The sequence below is a fragment of the Hyla sarda genome, chromosome 10 (genome assembly GCF_029499605.1).
Source record: "Hyla sarda isolate aHylSar1 chromosome 10, aHylSar1.hap1, whole genome shotgun sequence".
NCBI lineage: Eukaryota > Metazoa > Chordata > Amphibia > Anura > Hylidae > Hyla > Hyla sarda.
This window is the reverse complement of record NC_079198.1, coordinates 93,716,908-93,740,321: the sequence shown is the minus strand read 5'-3', so window position 1 is coordinate 93,740,321 and position 23,414 is coordinate 93,716,908. Positions and strand designations below refer to the sequence as shown.

At 36.9% G+C, this 23,414-nt stretch overlaps 1 protein-coding gene across 2 annotated transcripts; it reads right to left on the bottom strand.

Annotated features, from left to right (window-relative positions):
• Window positions 1–2,657: 2,657 nt before the first annotated feature.
• Window positions 2,658–22,268, bottom strand: LOC130294274 (uncharacterized). Of its 2 annotated transcripts, none has more exons than XM_056543887.1 (6): window positions 22,025–22,268; window positions 15,588–15,777; window positions 14,984–15,039; window positions 13,050–13,076; window positions 12,378–12,419; window positions 2,658–3,310 (listed from the first exon to the last, which is right to left on the bottom strand). In XM_056543887.1, exons 1-6 carry the CDS (start codon window positions 22,203–22,205, stop codon window positions 3,276–3,278), a joined length of 531 nt encoding a protein of 176 aa, XP_056399862.1. In that variant the 5' UTR covers window positions 22,206–22,268; the 3' UTR covers window positions 2,658–3,275. The 2 variants fall into 2 exon arrangements, with proteins under 2 accessions (XP_056399862.1, XP_056399861.1); XM_056543886.1 differs by lacking the exon at window positions 2,658–3,310 and adding an exon at window positions 9,029–11,951 and having other exon boundaries at window positions 22,025–22,267.
• Window positions 22,269–23,414: the final 1,146 nt, after the last annotated feature.

The following is a 23,414-nucleotide window of genomic DNA, read 5'->3' as shown; positions in this document are numbered from 1 at the left end:
ATCGCAAATTCGCAAATTTGCGAATATTGCAAATATATAAACTATATATTCAAATTTACATATATCCACTTTTTTCCGCATATTCGGGCATGCGAATATTTGCATATGTGAATATTCGCATATTCCTTCTTTTCACTTGTGGGGCAATTAGAATGATGCAAATACACTTGTCAGAGGTTATTAACAACATCCCTAGCAACCAATAGTAAAGTTGTCCACCCCCTCACTGTTTTCTTCCTCAAATATGCAAATATTCAGATATGCAAATATAACGAATACACAAATATTGGTCTATATATTCGCAAAATATTGCAAATTGGAATATGGCCAATGCCGCTCATCACTATCTATAAGTGCCATTATAAAGGGCATAATGATTGTGAACTGTTAATCGCTATATAACTGGACAGTTATATAGCGATTGACTTATTTTTTTAATATATTGCAGTGGGAGTATATTCTCACACCATGTGCATTTTACAACATGTGCATCTTACGCTATGTGCGTCTTTGTCCCCTTATACGTCAACTCATATTGTCTGAACCATTCCTTTTTATACATGATTATTTGGAGTTGTTTTGCACAGCATGATCTAGTCTGATGGAGATTGTGTGGTCATACTTCAGATGCATACAGGGTGTATGCATTAATCAGGCACAAATTAATATCAGTGATCACATTAGGGGTTAAAGTTTGCACTTATCCTGGTTTCCACATAGGATATGACATCACAGGCAGTCATTTCCTTGAGTCTGTGTTTCCATGTGAGATACTTGGATATCAGACATTGTATATAAGTACATTTTGTTTCATTATTTGCCATGGCTAAGAACCAATTGGTTTGAAACACATTGGCATTTCTGTGATTTTTATGTCCATTTGGGTGTTTCTTTATTTATTTATTTATTTATTTTAAATAGCCTATTAAACATTGGTTTTTCATATAATTTTTCATTTTGTGAGCTGGACTTTTGTTACACATATGGCTTTTTGGACCAAGAAAATGGCTTAGCTATTTCAGCTTCGGGCTTCCAGACTTATTCCTGCATACTCCAATATTGCATCTTTACGAGTGATGAACTGGCTTACGAAGGTGTCTTACTTTGTGAACGCACCCAGAATTTATGTATATACATATGTATATATCTTGCCAGAGTCATTAGTCCTGGTTTCTATGGCCAGACTAAAGGTTGTGGTGGCCCGGGCAAAAAATATGATGGGATATCTTCATCATCTAACATTTTTTAGATAAATGTGTCTTATGAAAACCTTGTTTCAAAACCTTTTCTATACAAGTTTATAATGTATTAGTAGTAATTAATTTGCTTTCCACATTTCACATCAGATTAGTACATGTATTGTGCTTCTTGTAATTTATTCCTACACAGATCAGCGCTCATAGCCACTAATAAATAATCTACTTTTTTTCTATAGAGGATAGTCAGTGCATAATTTGTGATCCACCATTTTAGGTTGCATACAGCTCCACACATGTACACGTTTTGTAGGATTAGTCTTTGTATATATATATATATATATATATATATATATATATATATATATATTTATATATATTTATATACAGTATATTATTGGCATAAAGACACTGGTACATGTGCTAAGCTGCATACATTGCCAAATATAGGACAAAAAGGGCACTACTTTAAAACAGAGTATCCCCAATAAAAACATATTATAAAACCATAGCAGTTTTTAAAAAGATGGGCACATCCAAAAACAATAATAAAATTGTAAACCATTAAAACAAATACATAGCAGGAATCCATTAAAATGAGAATGGCCATATTGCATTTTTCCAAGATAGGAGGTCAAGAGACAGACTAGATGGGCCAATTGGGCAGACTAGATGGGCCAAATGGTTCTTATCTGCCGACACATTCTATGTTTCTGTTTCTATGAGAGATATATGCAAACAAGTTCACAAAGTAGCACGAAATAGCACGATATGTAAAAAGTACATATGTGTGTGTGTGTGTGTGTGTGTATGCGTGTAAAGAATACAATAATAAAATTTTTTTTAAAAAAGGCTATCGATACCTGAAAAGCTGTCTTTTAATTTTTGCTTTATACTCATTATGGTACATTACATTATGGAACGCCCAGGAAGAAGCAAACAAAGCGAAATGTTGGGTGGTGTCGGAGGTCTTACTGCGCTCCCACAAAGTGATACCGGTCTTTATCCCTACTACTGTATTGGATGTACCATTTTTACTATTTAACTTCAGTATTGTAGGGCCTATAGTCTATACATGACCTATTGCATGCTTGTTCAGCCTTTATTTGTGTAGTTACATGTCTTGCAGACCTCCCACTCTGTATTCTTATAGACTATTATTTGATACCTTCTCGTTTTTAGTGATTTTAAATGTATGTCTCTTTGATGCATAAATGTTTAATAAAATCAAAATATTTTTGATCTGTATACGCCTATGTTCTTTGGTTGCTCATTATGGTACAAAAAAACTATTTCCCCATGTGTCTTTGTTAAAAAATGTTGCCTACTTTTTCTTCTACAGCCTTTACAGTGTGAGTGTAAACCCAAATGGGTGTGGATGTGATGTGCCACCTAATGATTTGGATTTAGGGCAAATTGAGCAGATTCTAATTACTACCCTGGTGTTCATACTTTTTTTCCAGCATCTGGATAAGGAAGCTTGACTTCTGCTGCAGGGGTGATGCCTGGTCACTACAGCAAAAGTGGTCCCGGTAAGGTGGCAGCTGAAAAAGTAGGCCAGAAGATCCTGGTGCTAAGCACCAGGGATACAGGCAGGAGGAGCTAGCTGACACTGGAGGTTGTATTAGCGTAGCACAGCAGAGTAGAGGGTAGCAGAGCTGAAATGGTGTTATAGCAGCAGAGTATCTTTGGAACAGCATTGCTGAGAAGCTCAAATGCAGCCAGGTGTTGCAGACTATATGAGAGTTTAGCTGTAGTTGACAATCCGGGTCATACACTGGAGAATCAAGCAGATACAAGGGATCAGGCAGAAGCAGGGTCAGGATATCAGATTCAGGTCAGAAACTCAGGATCACAAGAAGAGACAGCTACCTTTGCTGTGTGGATACACAGTGTGGCACCACAAATAGAAAAATTGGCAGGGTTTGGAGGAAGACTGGATTCGAGAGTTTGTACTGGCTCTATAAGAAATGGTTGCAATGTGTGACAGTGTAGGAGAGAGGGATGTCTGGAGCCAACAGGAAGGTGGAAGAGCTGCATGCACAATACAGTACAGGAAAGCAGCTGGACACCTCATACTTAAGGGGACTTTATTGGAATTCCGCTGTGGAATTCTGCAAAAAAAAAAAAAAAAAAAAAGGTCTTTAAATTTCCAGCTCTTATTCCACTGGGATACCATTAAAGTCTATGATCAGTTCAGTTCAAATTTCAGCTGAATTTCTGGTGGGATTCTTCAGCAGAATTCCGCATGGAAATTCCGCCGTGTGAACATGGCCTTAGACTCCATCGGACTCTGAAGAATTTAACAAAATAGTATGACTGGCTGTAAGAATATTAGCTAAACTATAGTAACATAGTAATAATAGAATACTACATCAACTATTTAAACATTTAATCACCCGGTATACTACTCCTACACAGCTATTGAAACAGGGTAAACTGATCACTCTTCTTTATATATGTTATATATCTTATCCAACATTGAATTTTATTGTGTAAAAGCTTTTAAAAGGATTGTATGCACAATTATAAAAAAATGAGCAAAGCACAGAAAGCGATAATTGTATAAAATTAGCTTCTTCTACAGTAGCTATCTGATAATAGTAAAACAGTTAGACATTGCAAAACACTACATACAGTAATGTATACTATTGTCCTCAAGCAACTCAGACTGTATACTAGTTTATAGAAAACAATTGTAGTAAACATGTTATCTACTACATACAGACAGTATTATATCAATATTATGATCACAAAAAATGTTTATGCCATATAATATACAAACCATAGGCTCTAGAAGGTAATAAAAACATATTTGTATGCTACATATTAGAATCTGAGTACATTTACAGGTTATAGAAAGGGCAAAGCTCATTGTGCTACGCTGTCAACACAACTCCCATTGCCCTGATACTGATCATGGTTTATGTGAGACTGTATGGTCTCCCGCCCGGCAAGCTGTACAAGTGGATCACCAATATTACTGATCAGTGCTATGCCAGATTGCGATAGTTTTCCCATTTTACAAATACAAAATGTAAAAAATCTAATAAAATAAAAGCAAACATGTTTTGTATCATTGCATGTGTAAATGTCCAAACTATTCAAATATAAAATACATGATCATGTACGGTTAATAGCGTGAACATAAAAAAATGCCAAATTACTAGATTGCTGATTTTTGGTCACATCACATCCCATTAAAAATTGAATAAAGGCCCAGTTGAGCAACAACATACCAACTGCTATTATGTTATATAGAAAAACAGAAGTGCAATTTGAAAGGCCCTGTTATATTTTGCATTGGAGCACAGGAACTTCAAGCTAGGCCTCTCATGGTCATAAGCATCATTCTAAAAATGTATTGACATTTGTTGTCACTGATGTTTCATAAGAATGGTACTTAACATTTCTGATATGCCCAAATATGTCATCAATATACCTGGAATACTGTACTCTATATGCCTGGAATACTGCACTATATGTGTACTTTAAGGGGTAGCTCCCACCATCCTAAATATTTTTTTTTCTTTACCTGCCTATTGCACATCTATCCCTAACCCCCTCCCTGCTTTAATTTTCTTTTTTACTATATTAAAAATAACTTTTTGCCTGCCTGGTGTGCTCACTACCAGGCAGACTTCCCCAGCAGGCACCACGTCACTTAGTTCATCTACACAGGGTGCCTCCAGCTGTTTCACCACTACAACTCCCAGCTTGCCCTAACATATATTGGCTGTCAGTGCATGCTGGGAGTTGTAGTAGTGAAACAGCTGGAGGCTCCGTGAGTAGATGAACTATAAGTTAGTGCCATGTGGTGCTACCCTGTTCCCTCCGTCACCCCCCCCCCCCCCCGTTCTGAAACCCGGAACCCCGCTCTCCTCCAACCCCCGTTATAACCACCAACTCCCCTAAACATACTCATGAATGAATAAATAATCATAAATAAACATACTTACTGATATTGCAGAGTCCGGCAGCGGCGAGGACATGTGCGGAAGGAGTGGCCTTCCAGCCAGTGGCCGGGGAGCCAATGCGCTCGCTCCTGCCTGTCTGATTGACAGGCAGGGAGCGAGCGCAGTGTAAATGAATTAGGACCGATTGCTCGGCCACAATCGGTCTGAATTCAGGCGTGAAGTCACGCCAAGCTGCAGCCGGCCACTAGGAGGGAGACCCCTAGTGGGCGGTTTTCAAATGCAAAATTCACCCTGAAAATGAAAAAATAAATAATGAAAATATATTATAGATATGTTGTAGTACATAAGTACTACAACATATCAAAAAATAAAGTTGGTGACAGTGCGAATTTACGGAAAAAATTGAACAAAAGCAAAAAAACTACTGGAAAAACTGTTTGAAAATAAAACAGCTGACAATATGGCTTTAAAAATGGTGTGAGAAATTTGCCTTAAAGGGAAAAGCTTATCAAAAATAGAGCCTACATAATGTTCGTAAAAGGGAAAAGTAGGGATCATTGGGGCAGATATTTATCTTGTAATGCATATAATGGGCATTACAGTCAGCCCCTTTCTGTTGGCCACAGAGAACATTGCTTTGCAGAACACATGAATTTTTTTAATCTTTAGGATGTCATTTACAGTGTGGTAAACAGTCAAGGACTCAATAAACTGAAACATTTAAAGTAAAACTATAAATCTTTTATTTGGTACGAGCAAATATATTACAGTCAATGTACATGCAAGTCTCTCCAGTGAAAAACTTTTTTTTTTCAAGTCAACTGGTGCCAGAAAGTTAAAAAGGTTTGTAAATTACTTCTATTTAAAAATCTTAATCCTTTCAGTACTTATCAGCTGCTGTATACTACAGAGGAAGCTCTTTTCGTTTTACATTTCTTTTCTGTCTGTCCACAGTGCTCTCTGCTGACACCTCTGTCCATGTCAGGAACTCTGTCAAGCAGGAGAGGTTTGCTATGGGAATTTGTTTCTGCACTTGAAAGTTCTTGAGACAGACAGAGGTGTCAGCAGAGAGCACTGTGGTCAGACAGAAAAAAAAACTTCCTCTGTAGTATACAACAGCTGATAAGCAATGGAAGGGTTGAGATTTTTAAATAGAAGTAATTTACAAATCTGTTTAACTTTCTGGCACCAGTTGATTTTACCGGAGTACCCCTTTAAGCAATGATCTACTATAATTGGTTTATATAAGAAAAAGGCATTCAGAATTTCTAAAGTGATGACATTTACTTTTCCACATTAACAGTTAACATAAATCGTATTCAAATATATTCAGTCTATTGTGTAGATAGATTTTTCTTTGCCTGGGGCAAATATGAATTGTACTGCCTTAAAGGGGTACTCCGGTGGAAAACATTTTATTTTTATTTTTTTTTAATTAACTGGTGACTGATTTGTAAATTACTTCTATTAAAAAATCTTCACCCTTCCAGTGCTTTTTAGCTGCTGTATGCTACAGAGGAAATTATTTTCTTTTTGAATTTCTTTTTTGTCTTGTCCACAGTGCTCTCTGCTGACACCTGATGCCCATATCAGGAACTGTCCAGAGCAGGAGAAAATCCCCATAGAAAATCTATGCTGCTCTGGACAGTTCCTGACATGGACATGGGTGTTAGCAGAGAGCACTGTGGACAAGACAAAAAAGAAATTCAAAAAGAAAAGAATTTCCTCTGTAGGATACAGATGCTTAAAGGGAAGGGTAAAGATTTTTTAATAGAAGTAATAGAAAAATCTGTTTAACTTTCTAGCATCAGTTCATAAAAAAAAATTTAAAAAAAGTTTTCCACCGGAGTACCCCTTTAACCCAGTATCCAAAATGATGGCCAATGAACACAGTTTGTAGGCCCATTCTTTTCTTGTGCCACCTACAGTAGCTACTGTATGTTCCTGTAAATAAACTTTTAATAGAACTTTGTAATTTATCCTCTACAGGAATATAGTTTACTAGCTGAGATTTCAGGAAATAATATGCCAGGATTGTATTTGCTTATTCAGGATTTGGTGCATGCTTTGTGGTCTAAGAACAGAGTTCACCCATTAAATGTACTGCATGGACTTCAATGAAACTGACGCAAGATGCAAGATCTCCTAAATAATAATATTTGGATAGTGAGAACAGACAAGAAGGGGTCCAGCTCAGATACAAGCAGAACTGCAATAGTTTACTCCACGAGGCAATGCCGGACATAGTGGAGATAGAGGGACATATTTCAGGTGCATATAGCCCCCTTAGGCTGTGTTCACGTCAAGATTTCTAATACGTTTGACGTGTATGTTAGAAACTTATATATAAAACGGATGTAAAAATGCACACCCAATTTTTTATGTTTATATATATAAAAAACATATAGGTACAATGTATTCAATACGTTGCATACGTTTTTTATGTAATTAATGTATTCGTGAAAATATGATAACTGGCATTTCGTGCCTTCTCAAATCCCTATTGCACATGTGTAGAAGATAAAAAGTATACATTCTACATTGGTACACACGCAAAAAAAAAAACATATATAATGCAAGTAAATGTGATATTTCACGTATACGTCACTAAAAAAGGATAAAAAATCATGGTAGACTCCGATTATCTCTAGCACATAAATATCGTATATGTTGATTCAAAGGCCATAAAAAGACAAACATAGTTAATATGTCTCTTATATTAATGCATTGATACATTTAACTGTCCTATTCTTTATTTTTAAGAATTAAAAAAACATATACGTTCTGCGTATGGACAAATCGTGATGTGAACACAGCCTTACACATATACTCACATATGAGTAAAGGTGCTAAATGCATCGGAAATGTGTAACTTTCTACTGTATTGTGTCCTGCATTGCCTTATACAAGAAACTTTTTAAGTTTTAAATCTGCACATATTTGCACCTTCTTGTCTACTCTAGTATTGTGTTGTCTCTCACCTGTCCATTTGCATAGAGTTTGCATCAGCCTGTCTTTCTTTGTAACTTGGATAGTGTACAAAATCCTATTTTACTTTGGTTAAAGTCATCGCTGATAAACTAGTGTGAGTGATCCTGATTAAAAGGCTCTTTCCCTTGTCCAAATGTGTTCAGCCATTGCCGAGCTCTTATTATCACTACTCTCTTGTGTGCAATGGAGGCAAGTTCTGGGTTCTTCAGCAATGTTCTTCCCATCCCAAGTGGCCATATAGTCCATCCCCTTCATCAATATCCATATCCTTTTCATTCACACCTCAGCTGGGATGTGAGAGTTTCTGCCCAGATTTATTAAAGGGGTACTCCAGATTTGTAAATTACTTCTATTAAAAAAATCTTAACCCTTCCAGTACTTATTAGCTGCTGAATACTACAGAGGAAATTATTTTCTTTTTGGAACGCAGAGCTCTCTGCTGACATCACGAGCACAGTGCTCTCTGCTGACACCTCTGTCTATTTTCAGAACTGTCCAGAGTAGGAGAAAATCCCCATAGCAAACATATGCTGCTCTGGACAGTTCCTAAAATGAACAGAGGTGTCAGCAGAGAGCACTGTGCTCGTGATGTCAGCAGAGAGCTCTGTGTTCCAAAAAGTAAAGAATAATAAGTACTGGAAGGATTAAGATTTTTTAATAGAAGTAATTTGCAAATCTGTTTAACTTTCTGGCACCAGTTGATTTAAAAACAAAAAAAAAGTTTTCCACCGGAGTACACCTTTAATCAATCTAAGACAAGATTTGTCTGATATGCCCCTAGGAACCGATCACAGTTTATATTTCATTGCTTCATTGTTATTGGTTTCTATGGACAAATCAGGCAGTTTATGTCTTCTAGTCTATTGTTTAATATCCATAGGTGGGCTATTGTTTTACAAATGTTACTCATTGAGTGAAAAGTCTTTCCTGTTAGTAGGGTTAGCTGTGCAGTTGTCAGTGTAAACTACAGTATGTACTGTGATTATGCTCATAGCAGATACTAAGATCGTATTACTCAGTCCCACCTGCCTGTTGAACAAACACTTGATGCATTTGGCAGCTCAGCACTAATTTCCTATTTGTATCTTTCGGTGTTGATGGTAAAGTATGGACCACACTGGGAGAAGAAGCTTGAAAAAAACATATTCCTATCTAAGTAGTATGTAATTGAGCAAAGACACCTGGATTTTTCATTTGAACAAGCGGCATAGGTGGACAAGGGTGAGTGATATAATATCCTTGTGTACACGCCGGGAGCAGTGCATGGTTAACATTTAACTATATACTGCTCCATACAGACTGACATTCTCAGTGACAGAACCTAAAGAAAAAATAATAAATCATCTAGTAATACATGCCATTTTTCCTTGTTTAACGTAAATATATTAGCGTCATACATGTGTGTTATATCTGTGGTCAAATATTTTATCCATTAATAAAAATGTAATAACAACTAGTTAACTATGTTGGTGATCATTCCTGGAAGCAGAAGCTTTCAGTGTTCCCACTAACACAGAGGCCATTATTTGGCTTAATATTTAACCAAGCACATAAACAATACAAGTAAACGGCATGGAAAAAAAGCTAAGAAAATATACTTATATTTGTCTTGCAATTTGCTGTACTATTTTCTACATTAAAGAGTATAGGTTACAATGATAACAATGATGTAGAAATTTAAAATGAAAAATATGTGCAAATATTCATACAGCATTCCTAAATAAATGTATTTTACAATTTGCATTGAATTATAGTTTGGCAGTGAAGTGAAGATGCCAGGGCTGAGATATTTTACAGCAAATAGTAATATTTGGAAGAGGCATGAACTGTATGGAGAAGGGCCTCTAATAGTATGCATACAGTATTAGTACTATGTAACTAAGGGTAGCATTATAGCTTCACCTGTGAGGCTGGCTGTAAATGAACCCACCAGGGTGGGGCTTGTAGCCTGTCTCCTCCCTCCCATTGTATGTGTGCCTAGTCCACACTGGAGGTAACTGGGGAGCAGTCTGCAAGTCTGACCTAAGGCTACTGTAATTTTGGTTCCTGGTTTTAGTTATCTGGCCAGGTAGGTTTAGTGTTTGGTCCCGTACCATTTGAGAAACCTTGGCGTGGTGTGCGGGCTCACCTATGTCTTTCATATAAGGATATACTAGCCAATGTCATTGTTTACATTTACCACAGGAGTGAATCCAAATTGTGGTCCAAAAGTGCAGGTCCTCCACTCCAACGTAGGTGCACAACTGCACTTGGGGTAGAGCACCTCCTATCACTTTAGATCATGTTAATGTAATTGTTAACTATGTAAGTACCTATTAAAATGAAAACGGTCCCCCTCCTTGTTCGCTTTAGGATTGGATAGCATGGTCCAATCTGCATGTTATAGAGCAGATTGATAAATTGTTTTATTGGGAAAAGTTCTAGGATGAGTTGTCATTTTACCATGTAAATCTCTGCTCACTCATTCTAAGCAGTCAAGTGGGCTGTCCTGCTCAGAGATTGACACCTATCTGTGTATAAGTGTACATGTAGAAAGAGCTGAGAAGGACTGCCCACTTGGATTCTTTGCTCATTCTGGGCTAAAAATGCAATTGGGCTGTCCTACTGATTAATAGTTCTCTGCGTGGACACTTGTCGACACATATAGCTGTAAATCACTGAGTAGGACCGCCCACATGACTGCTTATTCCCAGAATGAGCAGAGATTTACACAAGAAATAATGAATTATTCTGGAACTTTTCCCACAAAATGATATATCAATCTGCTCAGTGTTAGCTGCTTTATAATATGATGTCTGCATAATGGACAGGTTCCCTTTAACTTACTTCCCTAATCCAATGCAAATTATGTCTGTTTAGTGAAACAATCCTGAAAAAATAGGGGCACTCTTATTAAGTGTGTCAATGGCCATGTTAAACATTCCATGTATGGCTACAACTTCTGGAAAAGTAGGGGTACTTAAACGTCTCTAAATATGCTTAGTAGAGATGGAGGCCTTTGCTATGAAGCCCTGTTGGACAAGCACTAGCATGGATTGGACATTGCTAATATTTATGGATTTTTTAATAAGCCACAATTGATACATACTATTGTAGTTATTGGTATTTATTGGTCTATACCTAGTAAACCCACCAGCTGTTTGAAAGCCAATCATGATAAGAACTTTAGCCTTTTCATTGTTTTCATGGCTTTGTACACTGGAATACCATTAACTTAGTAGTTGCTCTCAATAACAGAAGTCTGCAGTCAACTGCACAGTCTCTACTCAATGCATGGCGTACAGATGTATAGAGCCATGTATACAATGATGAGACTGCAGCGCTTGATCTAGTGTGCATAGCCCCATCTAACAGCTGTTTGGCAGTGGTGGCGTGTTGTACTCCCACTGAACTGATATTAAAGCCATAGGCCATAACTTTTGTGATCTTCTAAAACCTGCTTAATGCAAATATAAAAGGGCCACATCACCCACCATAGTGCAATATGGGTTTGCTCAATTTATTTGCCTGCTATACATTTTATGTGACACAAGACTCCAAAATGTACTTCAGTCAAGTCCTATGAACTTGTTAGAGTGCTATTGTTACATGTTTAATGTATAGTTAGATTAAATATTAGAATCTGTATCTGTTTTTTTTATGAAAGAATCAACATGATTTGATTGGAAGGGAAAAAAATGTAAAAGTCCATTAAATGTCCTGCGGCATGAAGTCCATTAGGAGAGGTAGTTGCTGGGAACCAGAAGCAAGCCGAAGATCACACTTAAAGCCAGAGATACAAGACTGAATTGTGCTATGGAACCTGCCCCTGTGGTTTGCTGTACATGATTTGATGTTGTAACTGAAACTATATGAAAAAACAACAACATAAAAAACATTACTTAGTAGTTTCAGAAATAATATATACATGAATATAAATACTAAGAGGATATTTATCATATGTGAAAAATAAATTATGTGTGACAAAAGATCTGTCTGCAGTAAAGCAAATGATGAAAATTGCTGTTGCAACAGCTCAACCAAAATGGCAGCCTCAAATCATTTGAGGAAAACAAAATCCAGAAAGAAAAGAATATTAGAAAAATAAATAAAAAAAATAAAAATAAAAAATAATATATATATATATATATATATATATATATATATATATATATATATAATTCAGTAAAGATGCTTGTTTATAAAAAAATAAAATATTGACCTTTTCTTAGAATTTAAAAAACAAAACAAAAGACAGTACATATTTAGAAAGTAAAAAGTTAAGGAAACGTACCAGTGACTTTAGTGCTTTCTGTTTTGTGAGCAGTAGTTGGTGCTGAAATTAAAAAACCATATGCATGTCACCTTTACTTTTTGGATGGTTATTTTTTTCTTTTTATTCATAATAAAGCATAGAGACAGGTTTTTTTGGGATCTTACCAACCCGGATAATAAACCCGGGTAATAAACATAGGATGATTCACTTGAGATCCTCATAATTCTAAATGTTTACTGAGTAATTATAAGTGTGATGAGCTACAACATTTCTAACTCAACAACTTTACTGGACGATAAATCCAAGTGGTTTGGAGAAGATCCAATAACAGACACAATGAGCAACACTTCCTTCTAAGTACACTTCTATTTCCTAAGGCAAATTCAATAGGAACTTAATGATTGTGTTAATGTTTTTTTTTTTTTTTTTTTTTTTTTTTAGAAATGTAGGAGAAAATGCAAACATATAAAAAACAGCCAAACTCAAGCTTGCAAATAGTGGCCCTGGTGGACCCATTCTGAACCAAGGACCTCATTGCTGTAGGGCAATAATCTTAGCTGTCTGAGTCTTCTTTAATATGGCCTAAATTGGCTTTCTGATATCCTGTATTACTGGAATGTTTTTATGTTTTATATATGATTGGATCAAGTGTCATAAAAGAAAAAAAGGAACACAGGAGGCTTTACTAACCTTCAGTTGTTGTATTAGCAACCGCCTCTGGAAAAAAAAATAGAAAACATCAGTTTATAAGAATTAATTTCAAAACTTATAGAACCATGTTTTTTGAGATGGATAACAACATCTCTATAGTTCCGACTGATCTATTGAAGAACTAGGATGAACTAGGCAATTGAGGCAATTGACTTAGGTGAGGTTGACTACCATTTCCAAGGCAATGATTAGGTTTGCTGTCCTACCCCTGTATCTAAACACCCTTACCATTGCAGAGAAACTGGTTGGCACCATCCCCATACCATCCGGCACATGGGGCATCCCTGCTGGTCCTCCCAACTCTCCTCTTCTGTAGTGCACTTGAGTGTACACAGAGGGTTTCTGTCATTTAACTATTTATTTGTACAGTAGAAATTGGGAACCTTTGGCAGAGATCAATAGTACAAGCGAACAGAGGAAACATATATATATATATATATATATATATATATATATATGTGTGTGTGTGTATGAGGAGAAAAGGGTAAGGTTGGCACTGATTAATACCTCCGTCTTGGGCAGTGGCCTATCTTACAGTAATTGTAACAGCATAGGTGTATCTCCTGATAAACCGTGGTGCTCCACTATCAAAACATGTAGGTGCGAATTCCAACCAAATATATAAAAGACAAGTGGCACTCACGGTCAGGGGATCAGGTCTTAATTTCTTTATTTCATGCAGTGCGTTCAAAATTTTCCAGCGGGGCGCCAAACAAACAGCATGCTAGGACTTAGTCCTAGCATGCTGTTTGTCCGGCATCCTGCTGGAAATTTTTAATGCGCTGCATGAAGTAAAGAATTGAAGAACTAATGAGTGGCACTTGTCTATATCTTTGGTTGGAATTCATATATATATATAAATATATATATATATATATATATATATATTTCTTATTGATCAAAAATGCTTCTTTCTCCTGTTATCAAGGTTTTTCCATTTGTGCTCTCTCCTTTAAGGCTGTATTACACACTTAAAATCAGCTGAGCTTTGCCGTGTTGCAAGACAACCAATACAAGTCTATGGAGGGGGAAGGAGGTAGCCCCACCCACCAGCTCTGGGAGAACTGCACATTATAGATAAAGCCTTCAGAGCAAAAAATATGTTGAAAAATTCCTTATACAAGTTTTATCACAAATAGTGCTGCTCCTCATGTACATACTCAGGGCAGCTTATCCTGAACTGTCAGCTCAAATGACAGATACGCTTTAACAGCTTTCACACTATAAAATTCATCAGTTTTAAAGATCTGTTTGATGTTCCATTATGAAAACCCTGAAAATCGGCCATTAAACGTCCGTTAGAAAATCCCATAGGTCCATTAGAAAATCCCATTATAGTCTATGGGATTTTTACATTATCCGTTTTAATCCGTTATAGTCCGTTATTAATAACAGACGTTATTTTGTGACGGAAGATAGTAACAGGAGAAATAGTTCATGCCCTATTTCTTCCGTTCATTCTCCCGTCACAAAATAACGTCCGTTATTCATAATGGACTATAACGGATTAAATCGGATTCTCTAACGGACGTGTGGGATTTTCTAATGGACATTTAATGACCGATTTTCAGGGTTTTCATAACGGAACATCAAACGGATCTTTAAAATGGATGAATTTTATAGCGTGAAAGCAGCCACTGAGCAACAGAGACTAAAGTACAAACATATTGGACCTCAGAGGCAGGGTAATAAAACCATTGGATACCAGACACTACTGTCACTAATACACCACTGCAATTTTAAAACTGGATATTATGAAATGGGTTAATAGTATGAATGGTATTAATAATTATCATAACTAGAAATAAATGTCAGCTTGTCAGTTTGGCACAATAGCATTTTCACACCCAAAACAACATATCTTATTACGACACAATAATAAGCCATTTTTATATAATTTAGCAGGCACTTACCTTGGCTTAGTGTTTGTTGTAAAAGGAAAGTAAGTGTATCATTGTGTATATAAGCACTAAAAGAATAAAAAAAGAAATGTTGCCTCAGCTTTATTCAATACATTTCTATATTGTGAATATTGTTTATTGTGAAAAGGCAAAACCTATATTAGATTTCATTGATTTCTAATTAACAGTTTGGTATGAATCAATAATTAACCCATATAGGATAAAAGAAGACAACACAATAGTGTAAATTTTATGATAGCTCCAATGTTATCAATTAGCAATTTTTCAACTATGTTACTCTTTTAAACATATGATCTAAAATGGAACTTGGAACAATTCTCCAGGGTTTACCATTTTAGAGTTTTGTAGTTTTGGAGCATTGTGTTTTTTTTTTTTTTTTTTCATTTTTATTTAATTTTTTTTATCCTTGTTCATCAAAGAAATAAGCTCCCCCAGAGATGTCTGGCAGCAGCTTATCAATCTTTCCTTATTGACATACACTCACCCAATAAATGTACACAAGTTTAGGGGGAGTTTAATCAAGGGGCTCTTGGCACAAAAAGAGAAAAAAAACTATGTTCATTTTAAATTGAGTAATAGCTCATTAACTACTTACTTAATTGTAACACTTGTAACATTTTCTGGTGAAGTCCATGTAATGTTGAGGGAACTGTTGGTTAGGAAATGGTCAATAGACAAGAGACTTCCATTACAGCTGTTATTTTCTGGGGACCATTTTCCTACTGGACTGGACAGAGTAACTGCTTGTAAAAGGACTGTGAAATTGCCAGTTCCATGCAATTCAACTGGAAAAAACAAACAAACAAAGAAAAAGTTGTATAGCATTATAGTGTTAATGAGTGTTAATAATCTAAAAAACTAAAATAGTTTCATTTTACAGCATAAATGATGTGTAGGGTGTCCAGCCACTTATATGGCCACTAATCACAAGAACACAAGCCCTGTGTCCTCAGAGTAAATGGAGTTGCTGCTACTTGACTCATTCTCTGTGGGACTTTCAAACATTGGCAAGTTCAGTGCATCAAATAACCACCAATCAGCTGGTTATCCTAAATCCTATATATAGGAGTTATGTTTCAATCTTGGGATAACCCCTTTAGATCAGTTTAAAACATAGCAATGGTCTAAAAAGTCATAAATTAAACCATTTATTTTACATACATGGTATGTTATGGCAGCCCTTCTTAAGGCATTTGTGGCTGCCATGATGAAAATCCTATTACAGTCTTTTTATGGCAGGCTGTCATAGGTTATGAGTAGTTTGAAGGTTCACTGCAATGCAATACAGTATGTATTGCAGTGAACTGTACAATAAATCATATAGTTACAACCCCCACTGGAACTAACAAGGTCACTGAGAAATAAAAAAAAATAAAAATAAAATAAAAACATTTTTAAAAATATTTAAAAAAAGATTCAACTATATTAAAAAAATTTAAAACAAAAAAGGCTCAAAAGCAAGAAGTTTAACACTGATATCTCTGCATACAGTCATGTCTAAACTAATTTGTCTAAACTGTTTTTTAAAAATAATTTATCCCACAAGGGAATGCTATAAATGAGAATAAATATCCAACACCTCGAATCCTACAAAAAATGGAATAAAAAGTTATCAAAAAGACATAAATTCTACCCATAAAAACTATAGATCACTGGGCAAAAACAACTCCTAACACAGCTAGGCTTGGATTTAGTTGCAAAAAAAATCCTGCTGAGCTGAAATTTCAATTAACAACTGGAAGAAGTTTTGGAACAACATGACTGTTTCTAGAGTATATTTCAGCAGCTGGGAAAGGGAGGCTGATCCTAATCACACAAGACAACACAGGAGCGGCTTACACACAACTCTTTAAATGTCCTTGAGTGGCCTAGCCAGAGCCCTGACTTGAACGCACCAGAACATCTCTGGAGAGAACAATGGTCCCCATCCAACCTGTCAGAGATTGAGAGAATGATAGAAAATCTCTAAATACAGGTGTGCAAACCTTGTAGCACCATCCCCAATAAGACTGGAGTGCTGAGTGTGGAAAGACGAACACATTTGTTTTTAAACACAAGGCCGCAACCTTACAAAATGTGAAAAAAATTTATGGGTCTAAAACCTTTCCTAAAACCTATCTATTTATCTACAGTGTATCTATCTCATGCCGCCATTTTCATATTCTGGTGACTTACAAGGTGGCTTAAATAGACCACATAATTAAACAATATAATTACCGTATTTATCGGCGTATAACACGCACTTTTTAGGCTAAAATTTTTAGCCTAAAGTCTACCTGCGTGTTATACGCCGATAAGCCGCTGCAGTTCAATGATTTAAAGTGGGCGCTTTAAATCAATGAACTGCAGCGGCTTTGCAGGTGCAGAGACCGCCAGCGCTGCCGGCTTCTCTGCCCCTGCCTGTCCTGGGGTCTAGAGCCCTACTGCCGGCCCTTCTCTCCCCCTGGCTATCGGTGCCACTGCCCGTTCTCTCCCCCTGACTATCGGTGCTGGCGGCAGCTGCGCAAATAGTCAGCGGGAGTGAAGCGGCGGCAGCAGGGCTCTAGACCCCAGGAAAGGCAGGGGGAGAGAAGCGGACAGCGAAGGCCTCTCTCCCCCTGCCTTTCCTGGGGGTGTATCGGGGTATACGCATGCACACACACGCACCCTCATTTTACCAAGGATATTTGGGTAAAAAACTTTTTTACCCAAATATCCCTGGTAAAATGAGGGTGCGTGTTATAGGCCGGTGCGTGATATACCCCGATAAATACGGTACAAAATTACATAAAATTTTTGTGCAAAACATTATAAATATACCATATTTATCGGCGTATAACATGCATTTTTTATGCTAAAATTTTTTGCCTAAAGTCTATCTGCATGTTATACACTGATAGACTGTTTATGACCGCGCAAAAGCCGCTGCAGTTCAATGATTTAAAGCGGGCACTTTAAATCATTGAACTGCAGCAGCTTCAGCCTGGCCAGAGTCCCACTTCCACTGCCTGATTCCCTCCCCATCCCCGGTTTTATAGTTGCACGTCCCTCCGCCGCTGCCAGATTCCATCCCCGTCCCCAGTTTTATAGTTATATGTCCCGCTGCCGCCACTGCCCAATTCCCTCCCCGTCCCCGGTTTTATAATTAAATATCCTGGCACGCCACTGCCCAATTCCCTCCCCATTCCCGATTTATAGTTACATGTGCACTGGGGACTGCAGTCCTTCATGCTCCGGCGGCCTCCTGAGCTGTCACTGTGTGCTGCGCAATGATGAGGGACGTCCTCAACAAGACGTCACTCGTCAGTCAGGAGGCCGCCGGAGCATGAAGGACCGCAGTCCCCAGGGCACATGTAACTATAAAACCGGCGGATGGGGAAGGAATTGGGCAGTGGTGGCGGCGGGATATTTAATTATAAAACCGGGGGCGGGGAGGGAATTAGGCAGTGGCGGTGGTGGCGGGATATTTAGCTATAAAACCGGGGATGGGGAGGGAATAGAGCAGCGGCACTCTGGCCCTACAGAAGCCACTACACGTCAATGATTTAAAGTGCTTGCTTTAAATCATTGAACTGCAGAAGCCGCCAGAAACAGTTTATCGAGGTACACCTGCACACAAACTCACAAACTTGTTCAATTAGTTTTTTATATGACAAATCACAAACCCTGCAGAGTAACATCTAAACAAAGAAGAAAGATAAAGCTTGAAAACCTTAGTGTAAAAATGTATATAGCTTGTATATTTAATGTGTTGCATTCCACAGTAAGCTCCTGGCAGACATAGCCATGACTAAAATACACTGCAATCTTGCTTTCTAAAAGTTAACACCATTGTGTAGTCATAATCCAGATAGGTGAGTGAATCATTATTATTTTAGGATGAGATCCTGAATCTAATTTGAAGGTATCCCTACCCTTCGATTGCCCATGCAAAAAAGTGTGTACAGAAGCAAAAACTCCCATCAAATGAAGCAGTCCCTGCTCCTATACAGTACACTGAGCATCTGGGTAAAGGGTGCAGAATGCTCAGGCCAGTGAATGTAGTAAGGGGAAGCCACAATGTATACATCATCACCTCCAGACTGCTTAGGGTAAAGGAGCAGGCATGAAATGAATCTGAAAAGAATCCCAAAGTTTGAATTCTACCAAGTCAGATTTTTTGTGAACATTGGACTAACTCAAATTGATTTACTAATCACTTTTTATGTGGTTCACAATTGATGACTAAATGCAACATTGAGGAATGGATTTATGAATACATTCGTAGGATTAACATAACAAATTTAGCATTACCCATTAAGCATGTTAGGCAAACTTTTCACTTTATGCCACCTCATGGATGTCATAAATTGGCACTGTCATTAAAAAAACAACAACAAAAAATAATTTATATATCATTCAGACTTATCAAAAGTTTTGACCAGTCAGGCTTTGAGTGTTCAGACCCTAATCGATTGGGATAATGAGCCGGGAGAAGTGCGCGCTTAGTGTGTTCTCTTCTGACTCTATGTCACATTACTGAAACAGTCTTAAGATGTAAGTCTATGGGACAATCTCGCTTACCCAGGTTGGGAAGAGAAGTGCACATTTTTTTTTTTTTATTAAAGACAGGTACACTCTAACTCTCTGGTGATAGTGTTGTAACTCTCAGTCCTACGTAAGAGAACAAAAAGTACATCATGATATATCAGCAACTGGTGCCAAATAACCACTTAGCTCTGCTTTATCTGACACATTGACCTTCATTTGAAATTTTATAAATGTTAGTGGAAAAAAAAAGCTGGGGAAATGCATTCATTCTATTGATTAAAGTTGTTGGCCAAACGTGATAACATTTACTTCGCCCAACCCCAGCTCCCCTGGGAAAGTTGTCACTTTCAGCTATTTATCCGAAATGTGGTCATGGTTTTGTACATTTTTACAACTGACAATTGGCCATGACTTTTAAGGTCCACACTTCTGAGCATCGCCCACAAAAGATAAAATGGCATCTAAATAGGGTTGTTTTCCTATTCTAAAATAAAAATAAAAAATACATGTATAACTATAGAACAATGCAGAAACTGATGAAGATGCCAGAAGAATCTCTTGGGATCTGTCATATCAAACTTTCACCAAGGATTCCTACAAAATGGAATCCATGAGACCAATGTGAACCGAAAATGGAAGAGTTTGAAATATTAATTTTTTCACAGGGACATTTCTGTAAGGTAGCATTTAAAATTCTACACTATATCTGACTGAAACTGATGCATCTACTACTTTGCCATGAAATGGTTAACTATGGATCTAAATATATTACCTGATATTATTCTTGATCTACCAAATAATATGAGTCTACAGCTCCCTCAAGCTATGTGATAGGTTATACAGTAAGAACATGTCTAAGGACTCATGCTATTTTACATATCATTCAGATGATTAACAAAATGAGGGATCATTCATCCTCGTTCTTTATTCCTCTTGGGGTTTCCTCAAACCTCATCAACCTCAAGAAGCCTTCTAGTTCTTGAAATGTAATTTTTTTTAACTATGTCTAAGACTGTAGTTATAATTTATTTTTGTTGGGATTGGATGACTGTCTTTATTGTATGAGGACCTCCCAACCCTTCACAGACAAATGATGTTTGGGGAAAGAAGGGAAATTGAATTTACGTGCTCGACAATTTTGTTCTCAAAAGTGTTCGGCTATCAGCTAATGAAGGTGTAAGGTCACCTTGAGAAGAGATGAAGAGGAAAATATCAATAGACAATCCGTGAATAGACACAATCACAGAAATCACAGACTGTTAGAATACTTTAAGGGGTACTCCACCCCTAGATATCTTATCCCTATCAAAAGGATAGGGGATAAGATGTCTGATCATGGGGGCTGGATGGTGGGACCCCACGTGATCTCTGGCCCGGCACCCAGTGTTCTGAGCATTTATGGTCAGAACACGGGATTTGGGTAGCTGTTGTTGTGACATGATAGGTGTCAGCCCGGAGATAGCGAAAGGGGTCCCAGCGGCAGTTCCACCGGGATCAAACATCTTTTCCCTTATCTTAGGAGATAAGATGCCTAGGGGCAGAGTACCCCTTCAATATACCAGAAGGAGATGAAACATGTTTGATAAATACTACTCATTTACCATGAGTCAGATCCAGCTTGATAATGTATCTGCCCTTGGCTCCCATTAAATTAAAATATTCTCAGTTTCAAAATATGTACATTTTTGAGGAATCCTCTTTAAAAGTGCAATTGACCATTACTGACAAAAATTGTTTTGGTATACTTGAATTTTAATGGGTTTACACACTAAATATAGTGCCCAAATGCTGTAAATATAACCCTATCACAAATATCTAGGTCTTTATAAGGAGCCAAGCTGATCTACTCAACAATACACGGTACCCTATGAAAACTCTTTAGTGCCATATCTGGAGACTTCTGAAAAGCAGATTTTGTCATAAATATAAAAAAAAGTTTAGAGAAAAAATAAGTAACAGTAAGATACATTCTAGACAAAGAATTTAGTGGTACATAAGATTTAGTGGTAATGAAAATGGTATGAACAAGATTTTTTGACAGGTCATCTACCCTACAACCTACTTTTTTGTCCAACCAACATTTTTGTAAATATATAATATATGTCTTTATAGAGAAAAAAAAAATGAAATATTGATGATCATTCAAGCATGAACATAATACATATTCAGCAACAATGAGTTTGTCAGATTTACTAAAACTGATCTATTGTATTATCTTAACTTAAAAGTGGCTCATATCATGAAATCTCTGAGATCTGGAAGAAAAGTTTGGTTGTGCCCTGATTCCTATAAATGCGTCACTTGATTCAGCTGTTGCGAATGAGAATTGTGTAACCTCTATGATCATGTGCTTGCCTGTGCGTGTACTGTCTACCATATGTGCTTTATCTATTATTAACATCAGAAACTGAAACATATTTGATAAACTACAGCTGTAAGTTAAATATTAGAGAAAAGACGTCAAGATGTTCCAAGAGTATTCTAAAAATGTTCTTATAAAATTAGAAGGTGCAGTAAACGTACCTTGGTAAACTGTATTGTTGGAGAGTTTAGCAGGGGACACTGTCAGGTTAAAATCTGGAAGACTGGTATTGCTTAATGTGGCATTCAATATTGTTTCACACAGGGTGGCATTTTCTCCATAAACATTAGAAACAACCAGACCAAGGAAAAGGAGGAAAGCAGCAAATCCACTTTGTGCCATTTGTGAAGATGAAAATATTCCTGTGTAATGTGAGCACACCAGCACTAGGAGAACACTGACTTGGGAAAGCTGGACCTTTTATTTAGCTTCTCACATTCAAATTAAGGGCAGGACCAACCTGGCATATTTATTGGAGCTACCATTGGCTTGAAGTGCCGGAAAATGAAAATGGTCATTCATTAACTGAACAAAAAATCAGCAGGAAGTTGTTATCTCATATGTATAATCATTATTTACCTCCAGAATTCTATTCAGTTCCCACTGGCAAGTTGGTTGGGAAGTAGCAAAAATAAAAATAACTAAAATACAATAAATAAATAAATAAATAAGTAATTAAATAACTAGAATAAATAAATGAACAAATAAAATAAATATAAATGAACAAATAAATTAAATAAAGAAAGAAAGAAATAATTCAATAAATACATACATATATAAATGAATAAATAAATAAGGAAATTATAGAGTAGAGGTATAAAACTAGCTGTTGCTCAACTAGAGTTCCCAGGATGCATTGGTTTGTGACCACCACTGCTGTAGAGGAGCAGATTGTGAATACATGTCAATGGAGGTTTACCTATACCTGTAATAGCAGAATTATTTGTTTGCACTGAAAACAGGGGACCTGGCCAAGAATATCAAACTGGTTCACTGATTATGGACTTGGGTTTTGTTACCTAGATAGAAGGGTCTGGTCCCTTTTGTTTCTCTCCATGCTCTTTTTTATCCCTTTTGGTCCAATTCCCTACCTACTTGCTTAATAAGAATGCAGGTCCTATGTTAAAGGAAATCCTAAAGGGGTTATCTCAGTTTAGGAAAACATATCTGATTTCTTCCAAAAACAGCACCACCCCTGTCCTCAGGTTGTGTGTGATATTGCAGCTCAGTTGCATTGAAGCAAATGGAGCCAAATTGTAATACCACAAACGACCTGAGAAAAGAGGTGGTGCTGTTTTTTGGGGAAAAAATATAGCTCTGTTTTTTTATTCTTAGATAACACCTTCCAATAAATGCGTTTATTCAACAGTTGTCTCTCCAAACTTTCCCATATGCATTAATGTTAGACAGGACCTTACGTCTAAATCGCAATGAAACTATAATCTAAATTATGATTTAGTCTAGAAATGCATTGCCGTCTATGGAGACGGTACATTTCTGAGAGGTCCTTCAGCCAGCAGAATATGCAGAATTTCCTGCTGTGTGAACATA